The 17,375-nt window shown below is 36.1% G+C and overlaps 1 protein-coding gene across 5 annotated transcripts in view; it reads right to left on the bottom strand.

The window, feature by feature from the left end:
* Positions 1 to 17,296, bottom strand: part of Erlin1 (ER lipid raft associated 1) — a 47,373-nt gene extending 30,077 nt beyond the window's left edge. For 2 of the 5 annotated variants that reach the window (XR_001199294.3, XM_003479791.5), the window contains exons 1-7: positions 16,564 to 16,812; positions 16,223 to 16,346; positions 14,442 to 14,523; positions 10,477 to 10,523; positions 8,053 to 8,114; positions 5,851 to 5,976; positions 3,825 to 3,898 (exon numbers count right to left, since the gene is read on the bottom strand). Coding sequence is in view for 4 of the 5 variants with exons in the window: in XM_003479791.5 (XP_003479839.1) it covers positions 3,825 to 3,898; positions 5,851 to 5,976; positions 8,053 to 8,114; positions 10,477 to 10,523; positions 14,442 to 14,523; positions 16,223 to 16,335 (504 nt within the window). In the remaining variant the exon portion in view is untranslated. Of the gene's footprint in view, positions 1 to 3,824; positions 3,899 to 5,850; positions 5,977 to 8,052; positions 8,115 to 10,476; positions 10,524 to 14,441; positions 14,524 to 16,222; positions 16,347 to 16,563 lie in introns of all 5 variants that reach the window. The other 3 variants (XM_063245050.1, XM_013143618.3, XM_013143619.3) reach the window with 3 other exon arrangements.
* Positions 17,297 to 17,375: the final 79 nt, after the last annotated feature.

The following is a 17,375-nucleotide window of genomic DNA, read 5'->3' as shown; positions in this document are numbered from 1 at the left end:
TACTAATATTCCTTCTTACTTCAGAAAGAATGACAATCATTAAGAAATCAAACAATAACAAATGCTGCTGTGACGGTGTTAAAAAAAAAAAAAAAAAAAAGGAACCCTTCTTTATTGCTGATGGGAATATAAACTAGTAAAACCACTGTGGAAATCAGTAGGGAGATTTCTCAAAGAACTGAAATTAGAAATTTCACACTACCCAGATATTCCCCTTTTAGGACACTGCATTATAGCAATACATGCATACCAATGTTTGTAGGAGCACAATTCAAAATAGCTGAATCCTGGAAACAGCCTACATATCCAACAGATGAATGAATAAAGAAAATGTGTTATCTATACAGAATGGAATACTACTCAGTTAAAAAGAATGACAAATTTGAGACACCTATAGGAAAATCAATGCACCTGTAGGAAATGAATGGAAAATATAATGTTGAGTGAAATGAAATGGACACACAAACTTAAATACTGTATGGTATCTCTCACTTGAATCAGGTAAAGTACAAAGAGAATAATAAAGGATAGAAAGGTACAAGGGGACGGACCTCTTGCAATAGGGAAGTGGTCCAAGGGAACAAGGATGAGAGGTGAGGAGGAGGGGAAGAGGTAATTTAAATAGAATGTACGGAAAGATGTCACGTACAAGTACCTAATAACCTCAGTGAGTGTAAATATCATATGACATAACATGAGCTAAGTCTAATAATATCAGTAGGAATGAAAATCAGGATAAGGGAATCAGAGGAAGGAGAAGTAGAAAGGAGAAAGGGATTTAAAAAAAAGAAAAGCTGTAGTATGTGTATGTATCCACTTCCCAATATGACTCCAAACTGCATGTACTGCAAACATGTACAGGACTGATAAAGTTTTTGTAACTATTTTCAATAAAAAAAAAAGTTCAAAAGTTTCTTCTTGATGCTGGCTGTATAGAGAAAATTAAGTGGGCAAGGATAAAAGTGAAAGTAGGAAAAAAAGATAGGAGGCTAGCAATGCAGGCAATAATTATTTAGAATACCATATTATTCTTCAACAAAAGGATTAAGAAAGAGCTTACTTCTGCTAACTGGGGACAATCACACGAGCAACTGTATAGGAGCTATGGCTCACCAACATTGCTAATGAGAGAGTATAAGCTGGGAAAATTTTTTGAAAGGTAATTTACCAGTATGTATCTAAAAAAACCCCAAACAGGGAATACATCTTGACTCATCAATTTCACTGTTAAGAATTTTTCGTAGGAGCCAGATGTGATGGCGCACTCCTAACACCCCAGCACTTGGGAGGTTGAGGCAGGAGGATTGTTGCAAGTTTGAGACCAGCTTGGGCTACAACATGAGCCCAAAGCCAGCCTGAACTGCGTAGCAAGATCCCATCTCAAAAAGACAAAAAAAAAAAATTTTTTTTATTAGAGGGAAAAGATGTATAGATAAGCCTGGTCACTGCAAAATGTATGTGATAGTAAACAAAAATCAGAAACCATATAAATTCACTAAACATAAGCATTAAAACTGATGATGTTAGGAAATCTTTGACTTGCAAAGATTTATGTGCTTATACTACAGTGAAAAAATGCAGGTATGGTGAAATTCTACTTTACTTTATTTAGTAGGTACACACATATATCTGTTCCTATTTTTGTTTTTTGTTACCAGGGATCAAACTCACGACCTCACACTTGCCATGCAGGTGCTTATGCCCACTGAGCTAAATCCCCAGCCTGTTTCTACATTTTTAACAAGAGTCTGCAAATACACAACAATGTTATCTTACACAATAAAATTACTGGTATATTTAATTTTGTTCTTTGTCATTTTAACACCCAACTTTTTCCTACAACATATATGAATGTGTGTAAAAATACCAGAATATAAGCAGAACTACTACAAATCAGTTTTTAAAAATCCAACAGAAAAACAGGAAAGGGTATGAGAAGGCCATTAGCATAACAATATAAATGGCCAATAAAAATATCAAAATGCTCAACCTCATTAACTGTAAGTCAAACACATATTCAACCATACACTTATTTATAGGGCAAAACCTAGCAAGTCTGATTGTTCCTAATCCTGGCGAAGTCCTATAGAAACAAGTATTTTCATACACTGCTGAGAAGAACATGGACTTGTACAGTCACTTTGAAAGATAATTTGAACAAGAACATACAAAGAATATTTACTATAGTAGTTTCTTCATATCAAAAAATGGGAACAGATAAATGGTTAAGTAATAATGTAAGGTCAAAGAATTCTGGTCAGTTGTTAAAAAGAATAACCTGTAGCTCCAAGAAACAACATGGGCAAAATCTAAGAATCTTTAACATTCCCATTACGCTATTCTAAAATTATAAGGCTACTCCAGCCACAAAAGACTGGACAACCAGACTTTTGGAAATTCCAGGTCATCCCTTAGCTTTGGTGGTTTACCCTCAGGCATCTAAGATAACTAGCAGGAACAGGCCACAGGGAATACCCAGTCCATCTGTCCAGTCTCATTTATGAGAGTACACACATCATCACTTACTCTGAATGCACACTCTTAGCATCAAGTGCCCTTAAGCAAAAAGAATTAAGTAACTTGAGATACCTGACAAAACCTTATTTTTAGCTGCAGTTATGCTTACAATTACCAACTGATCTCTTAGGGCTCTGAAAAAGGATGCTGGAGAAGCCATGCTATTACTTTTAGTGTAAGCCAGATCTAAAACAGTAATTTCAAATGTTTTTGACCATGGACACAGTCACAAATGCATTTTGCAGTGAGCTTAGTATAAATGCCCACTCTCACACTTATGTAAAACAAAAGGTATGCAGTATACTTTGTACATGTGTTTCTTTTCCTATTTTACTCTAGGAACAAGTGACCCACTAAAATTGCTTTTAAAATCCACCAGGTGATTTCACCTCACAAGCTGAAAACACGATGACCCAGAAAAGCAGGAGGTATCTCATATCACTCTAGCTCCCAATTCTACTGCCCTTATTGCCACTAATTCATTTGTTATTTTGCTTCACTCAGGTTATCTCGTTCACTTAAAATACCTTTCTTACTTCTTTCCTCCATATAAATCCAATTAATTTTTTCACAGCTACCTAATATCTCAACTCAACCATGGTCCTATGTACACTCTTGAGATGTCTGTCCTCTCACAAAAATAACTTTCCAAGGGGCTGGGGATTTAGCTCAGCAGCATAAGCGCCTGCCTTGCAAGCAGGCAGTCGTGAGTTTGATCCCTGGTACCGATAAAAAGGAAAAAGACCAAAAAAAAAAAAATAAAAAATAAAAAAAAATAACTTTCCAATGAATTCACCTTACTCTTGATACGTATTTTGACTAGAATTACTATTTGAACTTTTTCATAAGCTTACTGACAACATGGCCTACTCATACTGATTAATAACCACAACTGTGTTATTAAGAATGTAGGGAAGAAATATAAATTTTGTTTCTCTGTAAAAGCCTTAGTGAATCAATTCCCTCTAAGAGTTCACAAGAATGTTATCCCTGGTAAGCTACAAGAGTATTTTTTTCATTTTGGCAGAGACTTAAAAAGTCAAATTGAGGAAAGTATTCTATAAACTACCATAATACTTCACTTAAATTACTGCTGAATATCCTTTTAAGAATATATAAGAAAATGCTACCCATGGTAAGCTATGAAAGTATATTTTTCATTTTGGCAGAGAATTAAAGTCAAATTGAGAAAAGTATTCTATACATCACCACAGTACTTCACTTAAATAATTACTGAATAAAAAATCAGATAAAAACGAGGATTAAATTCAAAGCTCTCAGAGAACTTTCCTAGGAAAAGAGCTTACCTGTATAGTGAGACCTGGGGCCATGATGTTTAAATCTTTCTGCAGTGCTTGTTTCAGGTTTTCATCTATCTGATCTGTTTTTGAAGCCAGGAACAACACATCTTATGATACTCAATTCTATTTTTTACTTCATATTAATATCAAAACAAAACCAGTCAGTATACAATCTAAAGTTTTCACAGAATTATTTCTTACAAGGATAGTCTCTCATATATAAGACATATGAAGCAGTTTTTCTTTTGTGTGGAAGAAAAGTATGAGAAATTATCTAATAAGAAGATGACAGGTGCTTTATTAAGGTTACCCCCCAAAAGTTTATCTAATAAACTCATTTAACTTAACTCTGGATAAACTTAATTTATTGTATAAAATCAATTTATTCAATAAACAAAGAATCTATATTTCCAGTATCTTAATTTGGGGTTCATAATATATATCCTGAGTCTCATAAAAAAACAAAACTAATTTTCAGTCAATCTCTACTCAAATTCCAAAATAACTAAACTTCATTCCTGTCAACTTCTGCCTTACTATTATTTTGGATTTACAAAGAAAGAAAAAATTCATAGGAAAGTCTTTGGCGCATACACAAAATGAATAGTGAAGAGGTGTCACTTCATTCGATCTTGTGACTTCAATGGTACTTCATCATGAAAACAACCAGTGACGTGACAAATCTAGAAAAATTTGTTTCTTCATATGCCACTGCAGTGCTTGGCAACCAATTATCAAAGAGGAGTCAACTGGTGGACTATGAAGTGATTAGCCATTCCTATGCCTCCTTTAATTCACTAAAAATTCCAGAGGGAAAGTGAGGACCAATGCCAACAATCCACTCCATGGTTAGAACTTTATTACGAATGAAACTTGTGAAGGAGGTTGTCATGGTTTATGTCTAAGGCCTCCAGGTCTCATGAGTTTGCATTGTGTATTTGTGACTGGTTCATTGTCTAGTGCTTGGATTGATGGTGTCAATGCTCCACCCACATAGGGGTGGAGCCAGGATGTGATGTAATGGCAGGAAGAAGGTGTGTCTTGCTCTTTGCAGGTTCCTGTTTGCAGCCGCCATGAAGGGCAGCCCAGCCATGCCTGCCTGCCTGAGAGCCAACTGAGTGTGGACTGAAACCTCCAAAAACTGTAAGAAATAAAACCTTTCTTTTCCCAACTTGGGCATCAGGTATTCTGTCTCAGCGATGAGCATAAAGTAACTAAGACAGAAGTTAACATAGCAAGTTTCAGACTGTGACCCTTAGGAAAATTTGTGAACTGGCTATTGTTTGGTACCTGGGAACTTGGATTTGAAGAGTCTTTCCACCATCTCCAGAACTGATACTAGTGGCTCACTGTGGCTGAATTGTTCATACAAAAACAATGTGGTTATGCTGAACACATGCTTCCTTCTATGAGCCTGGAAGCTTGGTACGTGTTAAGTAGAGGGTGCACACATGGCCAGCCCTCAGTAAAAGCCCTGGGCACTGAGTTTCCAATGACCTTCTTTGGTAGACAATACTTCATTTGTGCCATCACAAGTTGTTACTGGGCAAATTAACTACACACTGTGTGACTTCACTGTGAGAAGACTCTTGGAAGTCTGTATCTGGTTTCCTGCTGACTTACTCTATATATCCCTTTTCCCGGTTTTGTTTCATATCCTTTGATTGTAATAAATCCTAGCTATGTACACAACTATATGATAAATCTTGTCAGTCTTCTTATCAAATCTTGGACATGGGGCTAGATCCTGGGGAGCCCCAAACATGGACTTCTCAATATCCTCAAATTATCTATTAAAATAGCATTAAGGCTACTTACCAATAAGTTATCACAGCAATATCAGAATAAAGTTTTTCTAACCTCTACAAAGTTATAAGAAATTATAATAAGATAAAAAGTATTTTAAGACAATTACTATGTTATAAATTCAGAATAAACTAATAAAAGTTTAGTATTATTATAGCAATAGTAAATGAGCTGAATAAGATTTCTAATTGCAAATGACATATCTGAAACAAAACAAGAGACTTACCAAACAATTCAATGTAAACTTCTTGAAGTGTGTGAGCACTGCAAAACTGGTTCAGCTCATGGTGGATTTTATTGAAGATTAAGGTCTTGTCATAATCTGCAGTATAGTTCCTTACAATATCAAACACTGGAAGAGAGGTACAACTCATGTTTGTTTTATCCAACAATGACCCAAGTATCTCTGAATTCACTTAAGGTAAGAGTTAGGAGTGGTACATTACACACAAGTAAAAGTGTAAAAAGAACAATGAAAGTATAAAACTCACAAACCTTGATGTGTTCTCTGGGCTCTATTTTCCAGACATTCTTGTATTCACAACACTATGTGCAAACTTCAAATTCCATATTAAGGAAAGTGTGTATTATTTTGCAGTTAATAAAAGTTTTCAAGTAAGGGCATGACATAGATCTATTCTCTGACAGCATTGTGAAGATGAACTGAGAAGTATAGAGAGCACAGGCAGTGGTAATGTTAAGGCAATTACTGCAAAGCAAAACTTTAGCCAAGAAGTAAAGAGGTAGTGAATTAATTGAGAAACAGTGAGAATCAGAGAAGGAAGTAGCTGGTAAAGTCCATTTCTTTAAAAAAAAAAAAAAAAAAAAGGTAGCTTTTAAAAGCTGTATAAAAGACATCAGGCTAAAAGGGAAAGGGGCTAACATATACTGAACTACACTTTATATCAGGCAATTTATAAACATTACCATTTATCCTCAACAAAAACATCTCCTGATTGTTCATATTTGGAAACATAAAACTATAAAATTTCAGAAATGTCTGCAAAGGTACATACTAGATCACTTCAGGGCATGACCTAACTACTAAAACATGCAATTTTCTGTGTTTTGTCTTCAGACCCTAGAATATGCTCCACTGGCCTTGCTATTTGAACACTGGATAGATGCAACTAGATTCCAGATCACATTTGATGGGTAAGTCATCAATAAATAACTGCTAACTAAATCATTGGTTTGATCACTTTCAAAGGATTGGTGATCTAACAATTTCCTTTTATCTCTGATTAAAAAAACTATTTTATTGTTCCATTTTCAAACATAACCCATTCCCATGATTTGTGAAAAGTTTGTCCCCTTCTATCCATGGGAGATTGGTTTCAACAACTCACAGGGATACCAAAAGCTTAAGTCTCTTATATAAAATGGCATATAAACTATATACATTCTCTCATATACTTTAAATCAACTCAGATGGCTTACTATACCTAGCATGATATAAATTCTAGGTAAATAGTTGTTATACTATATTGCTTAGGGAATAATGGACAAGGGAAAAAGTGTACATTTAGTGGAAAATGTAATTTTTTTCCTATTTTTGATCTGTGGTTGAATCTGTGGATGTGGAACCCATAGGGCCAACTGTAGGTGGAAAAAAGATGTGGAAAATACTTAAAACTTAAAAAAAAAAAAAAAAAAAAAAAAAAAAAAAAAAAAAAAAAAAGGTTCACTTGACAGTAACACATATGCTGCTCTCTGCTCTGAAATCTGTTCACCACCTGTGCTCTGTACTAGTAATGTGAAGTTTGGCATGACTTTACACTGTAATGTAACTTGTGTTAGTCTGTATTCCATCATCTAAAGTAAAATAAAAACTCCTTGAATGTAAAAGCTGTAACTTTACCTTTTCAGGTGTTCTTGCCAAAGTGTCCCCTACATACTATCAGGAAAAGATAAAATGGCTTATGTTCTTTAAGTTCTAATTTCAGTTTTTGAATTAAACATTAACCCTGTACCTCTGTGGGTTTTCACTTTTTGCTAAGAAAATGCTTTCCATACACTGAGGACTTTATTCCTCAAGTTATAGCAAATCTCAACTAGGAAAGATTTCTTATGGTGACAGATGAGTGAGGGCCAAGGAATTTATCAGTTACAGATTTTTAGCATGAAAGGAAATTATCTCTCATTCTGATGGGTAAAATATTATTTTTTCATTGTAAAAACAAAGACTATCGTGCTCTTAGAAACACTAAGCCTAGAAAAGACTAGCTGCAGAAAGCCCTTTCTGTCCTGAACTTGTCCACCATTTCTACCTCTTTAGAAATAAAAAAGTTCCAATGATTACCCTTATATTTATCAGTAATCAATGTGGTTATAAAACTTTAAAAAAGTATCTTCCTATTCCTTAAGGAATCTCTCAGTTATAGATATCCTGGTTATCCAACTACAAAAACAACAGAGGATAACATACCTGCATAAGGAGCCAACATATTAACCACTTCTATTCGGTCAATATAGATCATGACCCCACCACTAAAAATAAACAAATGGGAAAAGTGTGAGTCACTAAAAGGAATCTACTGTAATCCAAATATTGCACTCTTTTTAGTCCTCCTCATAATCCAGAAAGTTATATTTGTAATCCCAATAAAATTTAATTGGAATTCTGGCAAGTTAATTATAATCTACCACCTCAAATGCAACCCATAGGAAGAATAAAAACGCTACAACATAGTTACGGGGAGCCAGCCAAGTCTGATCCAAGTGAGGCTATATGGACAGAGGCCTTTATCCAAGACCTCTCCTAGAATTTATTATCTCATAAAGAAGAGAGTGGTTCAAGGCTGAGTGACAGCAAGGATGGCAGGAACTATGTGAATAACTTGAGCTGGCTGGCCAGGTGGGGAGAAAAGCATCTTTGCAATATACAGGGACAATATACAGAAGGACCAGTCTGCATAACTCATTAGGATACCATGTGAATGGTTTTGGGAGGCTGTTGTTAACATTTCTAATATGTAAACTTTCATGTCCTGGGGAGTGATAGCCTCTTTTTATAAGGCTCATACCTGGTTGACATTCCTGCAGCTAGTTGGCTCTGCCATCCCATTGCACTCAATGTTTTACAGAGAACAAGATGTGATGTGAGGAAACAAGAAACTGTTAGGTTGGCCTCTTGGCCAGCTTTATTTGCATTGTTTATAGTCAGTTGAAGGGAGAAGGAAATACATAGCCAGCTTTGTACATATCAGTACATGGAAACAAGATTCAACTAATGCTAAAACAACTGTTCTGCATTCAAGTGGAGTTGCTCAAACTAACTCCTACAGAATCAATAATAGGGAGAATGTGATAAATACACAAAACTTAAAACATAAAGAGTTTGGTTCTTTTTCAAAAAGTAACTTTTACAGCTTAGATCTAAGATGTCCTCCAAGGCTCTTACTCAAGAGGTTGGGCCTGGTTGGAAGAAGCAAGACCACAGCGGGTACGATTTGGAAAGATGTGTGCTTGCCTCTGGCCCCTCCCCCCTTTCTGCTTCCTAACCACTATGGCATGGGCAGCTCTTCCACCAGGTGCTTCTGTCACTATTTCTGGCCAACAATGGACTGAACCCATAAAAATCTAGACTAGTAATATTTTGGATCATTTAAAATAGATAATTTTTAAAAATTATGAACTTTACATTTTTCATTCAATATAATTCAATGTAGTAAGGGTACTATAGAAACAACTTGGACCTTGCTTGCTTTTTTATCCCTAAACCTCTTAAGGGTAGCAATTCTCAAAGTGAATCCTTAAGTGTGTTAAGATAGAAAACCGTATTACTAAGTTTTTGTTGGATCACTGAACACAACTGTCTGCAGTCTCACTGTTTGAATGTCCACTTTGTATGCTTTAATTTTGTAACTTGAACAACTATTTCTAAGATGACAAAATGTAATCTGTTAACTAGTGATTTCTTACAGTTTTGGACAAGCATTGGGTTAGGTACTTTATATGTAGACATTCCTTATTTAATGACTGACTTCTGGTCCTGTAACTAGGTTATTAAATGAATTGGTTACTAAATGAAGAATTGTACATTGTATTAATATATTCAAAAGAAAGAAGTGGTCAAAGGAAACTCCAACTTGATAACTTTGGTTTTATTTGCACAACACTTGCATACAATACTATAATGTGCAACAGAACATAAAACTTTAGTACTGTACAGTATAATCAGCAAAAATTACAGTACTGTAGGAACAAATTGTACTGTACAAAAAGACACTGAAGCTCTGTAAACAAGATATACAGATCTGTACTCCACTGCCCAAAAAAGGAAAATCTGAGTGGTCTGTCTTGAATTTAAACAGCACAACTTGGTCCTAAGTCCAGTCACTAAATGGCTAAGTCATTAAATGAGGAACATCTGTTCACTAATATTGATCTTTACATTAACTCTGCAAAGTAAGAACTATTACTGTACCTGATTTTTACAAATGTTGGCACCAAGCACAGAAAAGGTAAGGCGTTTGTAGTGTATAAGAGGGGTACAGAAAAACTCACTGTATTTTGTGTTCAATTTTACTATACACTTAAAACAGCTCCAAAAAATAAAAGTGAATTAAAAAAAATAGTCATTAAAGCAGGTATCAAATGCCAATATAGAAAGTTAGGTCTGCTGGCTCTAAAACTCCACTTACTTCTATTTTAATAATGCTTTACTGTTTTGTAAGACAGAAAGCTCCTATTTGGAGAAAGGTCTTGCTTGCTTTTTGCTCAGACACTTACAACAGAAATTCCTCTCTTACTGTTATGTCTATCTGAAAATGTCTAAGTGATCACAGATTTAGGAACAGAAACTCCATCTGAATTATAGAGAAGACTGGTCAGCAAAAAGAAACCTTACCTTGTCCCACAAGGCACATTTTTAACTTCATCAGTTTGTAGTGTTGTCTAGGGAAGAAAAAATAGCTCAATAAACTCAGGATAACCATTGTCAAAGAACTGCTAGTCCCAGAGGTAAACCACTAGAGAGCTGCTGAAAGTAAGTACAGAAGAGCTCCATTACAATTTTAGTTCCCCAAAGATTAGCTTTGACAGTAGTGACTTCTTTTCATATCCTAGAAGAAATGAGATTTGAGACAAAATATTTTATAGCTAAGGAATTAATAAAAATGCACTAAAAGATTCAATCAATATTCAACCTGTTACTAAGTAGAAAATACTTTTCAATGAGTCTTTTATTTGCCTGGAGTTGGCCTGGGATTGAGAACGAACAGCTCACCAACGATACCATGGCTATGATTTCTGTTCTGAACTTTGATTCCAATGCTAATATTACTGTTTACACTAAAGATAAAAGGTAACTATTTTATGCGTACAAGCGTCCTATGACTCAACGCTGCCCTTGAACTCAACAGCAAACTTTTTTCTCTAAAGCCATACTCAGTATTTTAGTTCAGTGATTTCTCATGTATTCTGTTCAGTTTCCCTTTTAATACAAGTGCCAGCATTAATACTGCTTCCTTCTACTAAGCCAACAATCTAGTTCTTAATTGCTTTGCCATGACACACCTTTGTTGAATCCAGAATAACTTTCTATTGTACTCTAAAAGCCTCAAAGAGCTCAGCACCTAATGAGTATATTCTGGACGCACTGTACTTAATAAGCAACAGTAGCATGAAATAGAATATTTCACTTCATGAAATAGAAAAAAGAAGCACAGTTTCTGTTTTCAAAAAAATTACAATCCAGCACAAGACATAAAATTCTTAAAACAATCCACCAACAGGCACAAAATAAACATAAACCAAACTGTTAGGAGTTAAATTACAAGAAATAAAATGATAATTTTAAAAGGTCTCTCAAGTATAAGCTAGATCTATAGAGGGAGAACTAAGAGGAGAGTAGGCACAAGTACATATTCAAGTACAACTTCAATAAATGTCCATTCTCATACACAAAGCTGAAGACATACTGTGTACACATAGATCAAGTTGTTTGAAGCAGAAGGCACAGTTTAGATAAGTGGTGAATTCTAAGAAAACAGTATGACGATATCACGTAGAGAACCCTGAATGCTGGCTAGGGGGTAAGACTACATAAAATTTGAATCTTTCAAAAAAACCAAAATGTCAGGCTCGGGACGTGACTCAGTGGTAGAGCACCTGCTAGCATGCACAATACCTGGACTCAACTTTTAGCACTGCAAGAAAAAAAAGGAAAAAAAGGTTTTTGCTTAATTCCTTTGCTTACATGTAATGTGGTTCTCATTATTATTTATCTTACTTGAAGGTAAGACAATCAGGTGGGAAGTTAAAGGATAAACTTACTTAGGTTAATTTAGTAAAGACCATGAAAACTGAAAGCTGTCAATACATAGTAACAGAAGGATATGCTTGGACATAAAATTCCAAGATAAAAAAAAAAATAAAACATAAATCTTGGGTTGACAGATTAGGCAATGGTAAATGTTAGGGAACATCTCAGGTAAAATGAGGTGGGATGAAGAGATGAATTCAATTTATTTTCTTTCAATATATTAATTGAACTTCCATAGTTGAAGTAAAATATGTACATTGCTATTTAAATCTAAAGGATATTCTCTTGCCAGTTTTGAAACTTCGAAGAACTTGGGAGTTTTAGGTTAAATCTCTAATGTCGTATCTTTGCTTTTATGGTCCTTTCATACTACTAAAAAGTGTCTCCTAAGTATGATGGGATATTTATTTTGTGAGTCTAATCTGGGTGTGGTAGCACACACCTGTCATCTAACCACTTTGGGAGGTTGGCAGAGGAGGACAACAAATCTGAGCATAGCCTTGGAAACTTAGCAAGATCCTGCCTCAAAACACAAGTGAAAAAGGGCTGGGAATATCATTCTGTGCGAAGGCTCTGAGTTCAGTCCCCAGTAACAAACACAGACACATACACAATGTGGATCTATTTTTATTTTATGTATACTTTAAAGGCTGAAATTTTTCATAAAATTTCCTTAAACTTTGTTTTTTATATATCACATATATGATTTCACATTTATATGTACTCCTTTCAGTTGTCAAGTTGTTAAATCATTTGTTTAAATAGGGATGTTATCTTTCAACATGTTCCAAAAAAATTCCTAGAAACCAATTTTTTATATCTTAGGCAAATAAGGACACTTTCTAAAGTGTTATTAATCCAAATTTTCTTAGAATGTTATTATGTCACATCTAAACAACATTCCATTTAGTTACACCAGTAACTAAACTAAACTAAACACCAGTAACTAAACCAGTAGCATTTAATATTTTTGTAGATTGTAGACATTGATAAAAATCTTTATATCAATTTCATTTGTATCTAAGTATGACAGCTGATCACTATATTAGAATTGTATTTATTATATATAGTTAAGCTCTAAAATCTTTTTAATATTACTATCTATATCTATATATCTGCAACAGTATTACTTAACATACTAAATCTCAAAAACACAGAGATAGACATTCTTGGCTTTAAACAAGATAACAAGCCTCTGATCTCTAAAGGTCAGATGATGCCATTGTTAACATCATTACAGACTGTTTAAGCTGATAGTGAGGTCAAGGGATTAAAATTTCTTCTTTCACATAAGAATAATTGAAGTCGCCAACAATTAAGTGATTTTATCAAAGTCATACAACTAAAGCAGAGCAAAGTCCCAGTGTTCACTATATCACACTGTTGAGAAATTAACTCAATTTAACAATTTATACCATTAGCAGAAAGATAAGAAATATGAATGTTATAATTCTTGTCTCTGAGATTACAGTGTCAGGAAAAACACTGACAGACAGACAGACACATGCACACACACAAACTAGAGAACAATACAAGACAACATTACTAAATAGGATCAAAGGCCAAAATTTATAATACAGAGTTTAAGAGATATAGATCAGCAGAGAAGAATTCTGGGACGAGTCATAAAAAGGCTGACAAGTTTTAAACGGAAGAGAAAAATAGAAATGATGAGTGAAGAAGTAACAGCATTAACCATGACTAGAATGAATAAAATAAGTATGGAAAAGTATGGAAATCAGTGTTATATGGAGAATAGTGTTTCATTTCAGTAGATGCATTTTTAAAAGTCCTTTAAAAGGGAGACTATAAGGAAATCTAGGGGGATTTAGCTATTCATAATTAAACTCTCATTTGGCAGGAAGCTTAGAATTGAAATTATAAGATAAAATAATATCAAGTTTTCCTAACTCCTGAAATATTAGCAGGTCAATAAATGTCGGAACCCAGAAACTTTCACACTGAATTTGCAAAAGCAGTCATAGCTTAAACACATCATCTTGCTACATCAAAAGATGTTAAGTGCCTTCCATGGCCAAGACATTCTTTTTAATGATACACTTATTTCAAAATATTCTGGAATGATGTCAAAATATCACACTCATTAAGGTTCCACATAAAATTGTATTTAATATACCAGGCAAAAAACGGTGAGGCAAGAAAACTGTGTAAAATTTTAGATCCTCCACGTTAACAGTAGCCAAGGAGCCTGCTTCTATGGAAACAAAACACTATTCTAAACCTAGTAATCACTTGGTTTTCTAGTTGTATTCCTAATTTGTTTTTATTTTGATAGTAGCAACAGAAAATCTGCCTGATGCAGGTGGTAGTTAGTCCTTTTATGCTGCCTAGCTCATACTTCTAATTTTCTTTAAGACAGTGAGGTGGTTTTAAATCATAAGTTGTACTACAACAACAGTACTCTAAAGTATCTTGTGCATTTAGGTAAATACTAACATATGCTTAAGAAGTAAGAAAATCCATATCCACCCAACAGTGTGGTAATTCCTGTTGTATCTGTCTATCAGGAATCCCTAGGAATCACTCACCTGCACAGATCTGAACGTAGTAATAAAAGGCAACATGATGTGATAGCCTGGTCCACTGGGGCTAGTTAGTAAAGCTCCTCCCCTGCAAAAAAGATGTTTCAATTTAACAAAATTATAAAGAGAGAAATTCTCTTTCTAAATCTAAAATGCAATCATAAACATTCGCTCTTATTCATCCTCTAAATAAATGGTAGCAAACCTATGGTATGTGTGCCACAGCAGTGTGTTTGTATCACTGAAAGCTCTTAAAGGTTCGCCACTGCTGCTCTAAACTATTAAAGCCTAACAGGAGTTACTGATGATGAAAAACTGTTGTGTAGAATATCTACCACACTTAAAAAATTAAACTGAACTGCTGATATTACAGCTTGTTTCATAAGCTCAACTAACCATACTTCTGGGTCTCACATTCAAAGGATTGTCTTTGGTCTTTAAATCTCCTGAGGGATATTTGAGGAAAAAATTTTAAAGGCTCCCAGTTGAATGCTTTAACATACATAACAAGAGACAAATCAGAGAATTATCCATTTACTCATTAGGTTGAAAAAAAAGAAGCCAAGTAAACTTTTAAGGAAAGAGAAAAATTTTACGATTCATGATTCTTTTATCTGCAAGATAATCAAAACATCAGGAACATATTTTCTGTATAAAAACCAAAAACTGGTATGGAAAGACGAAGGATAAGAAGATTGAGTTTACAAATAAATAAGATATGAGCTTGTTCATTAAATTTTAGATGTGAGAACTATGAAAGCATGGCCTATAAATTATAAAAAGGAGGTAATCTGGGAGCAAATGAAAAGTCTATTTCATATAGCGAACAAGAAATTTATATAACTTAACTTCCTGTCCGGAAATTCTAAATAGGGTTCCCAATAACTCATAGTATCTAATAAAAGATGAACTGTTTTAGGCTCATTAGTACATCTTTGAGAGCCACAACTTGAAACACTCTTTCCTTGGTTTTACTGTCCAAAGACAATGCCAAATTGAACAGAAATCTGGACTAAGTGTCATTTTACTCTGCTGGAGTTACATCTGCTAAGATATAGCACTAACATACACTTTTTCCCTAGGATTCACGATGGATCTGTAAGTAGAAATACATTGAGGGGAAACAGAAATATGCAAAACCCTGAAGCTCTTCTTGAATATACCACTTTCGCAATTTCTCTACGAACTGGCTTCTTTTTTACTAGTCTATACAAAAAGAACCTGTGATATTTATGTTGAAGGAAAAACGATGTCAGCTCAACCAGTCAGCAACACATCCATCCCATCTCTCTACTTGGAAAGAAATAGGAAGGAAGAAGAGTGGTCATTATTGTAGCGCTTGTAGACCCAGAGGATGTAAAGACTGTCACAGTTACCAAGAAGTTATAAGACATAATCAGATAATGGGAAGTTCTTTCTGAGAAAAATCTAAGGAAAATCCATATTTCCTATTTTAGCATATGTACTGCTGAAGTGAGCACAGGGGCACATTTCCTGGAGTATTTATAGTGGCAAACTAAAAGCTTGTACACTCTTTTAAGTGATTTGTCCGTCTCTTCAGTTACACAGTGACTGCTTCCTATCCTCCTACCGAGTCTTAACCTGTGCGCAAAGACCACCCAAAACCGGAAGCTCGCTCCGCAAAAGCCTCCTTAGTCTTCAGCTCTCCCGAGGGCTGGGGAGTGCTAGTAGGACTGCGCAAAGAGAGCAACTTCCCGAGACACCACACTGACGGGATACTCGCTCCAACTGCTCTAGAGCCAAGGCCGATTCCACCTGTCGCTCACCTGTAGTACACAGCCAGGTGTCCTTCCTCAATCTTATGAATGGAAGCGTAGAGAAGGACAACTACCAGCCCCACCACTGCAGCCACCAGCACCCGAGCTTGAGTCATGTTCATCCTTGTTTCTCCTGGGTGAGAGAGGAAAGGTCCCTCAGTTTCAGAGTGGCAAGCCCGCCCGTTCAACTTCCACCCTCCCTCTACAAGACCTGCAGCCCTCTCCCACAGGCCGAGCCAGGGGATCCTTCCCTCTTCTCTCCTTATTCTTCGCTCCTGGCGGAGCCCACGTTCTCTTCGCCAGCCCCTCCGCCCAGTCGGCCCGTGCCCGCATGGTAAGCGTCGTGATACCCTCTGTCCAACTGTCGCTACCCGGGTAGAAGGCACCGAGGAGGGGACCAGTCGCAGGAACCAGAGGAAAGCCGACCTCTCCGCCGCGCCACACCGATCAGTGACGCATCGCCTCCGCCCGCACGTGCTGCCGCCCCTCAGGCTGGGCCGCTCCAACAGCCGCCAGCCGTCGGCCCTGCCTACTCGACCAGCACTACGGCTGCGCGACGCACACGGACGCAGCGTCCCTCTCCCGCCCCGCGGAAAGTGAGACGGGGCGCGGGCTGGACAAAATTCTCCCAGGCACCCCGCCGCGCACCAATTAAAAGTACGTTTGCTGGTTTTTTGATCACTTTTTCCAGTCGAGGAGGAAAGTCGATAGTAAGAAAAGAGGCAGAAGAAAAGAGCTGGCCGGTTAAGCAAGGGACTAATTTGTTTTTGTACAAAGAACCCAGTCTTTCTCTCTGTGTGATAGCTTTTTTTTTCTTTTTCTTTTTTTTTTTTTTTTTGGTCTTTTTCATTTTTATCGGTACCAGGGATCGAACTCACGACTGCCTGCTTGCAAGGAAGGTACTCATGCCGCTGAGCTAAATCCCCAGCTCCCTACTTTTTTACTTTTGAGGCTTATGGCTGTGTGCGGTAAGCGTGTGCTTTGGGCATAGAGCCAGTACTTCAGGAGCAACCAATTTGTTGCAAGGAAAAGTGCTTGAGGGAATTCAGAAGAAAAATCTATTCGACCCAGTTATATCATCATTCACTCAGTTTTTATATTCTTTTATTATTTATTGTGTTAGAATGCTGATCCAAGAGGCTTGTGTGAGGACTGTGTGTGT

This window comes from Cavia porcellus, unplaced genomic scaffold (genome assembly GCF_034190915.1).
Source record: "Cavia porcellus strain 051 isolate PalLab524CR breed Dunkin Hartley unplaced genomic scaffold, mCavPor4.1 scaffold_2, whole genome shotgun sequence".
Classification (NCBI taxonomy): Eukaryota; Metazoa; Chordata; class Mammalia; order Rodentia; family Caviidae; genus Cavia; species Cavia porcellus.
This window is presented reverse-complemented; position numbering and strand designations above follow the sequence as displayed.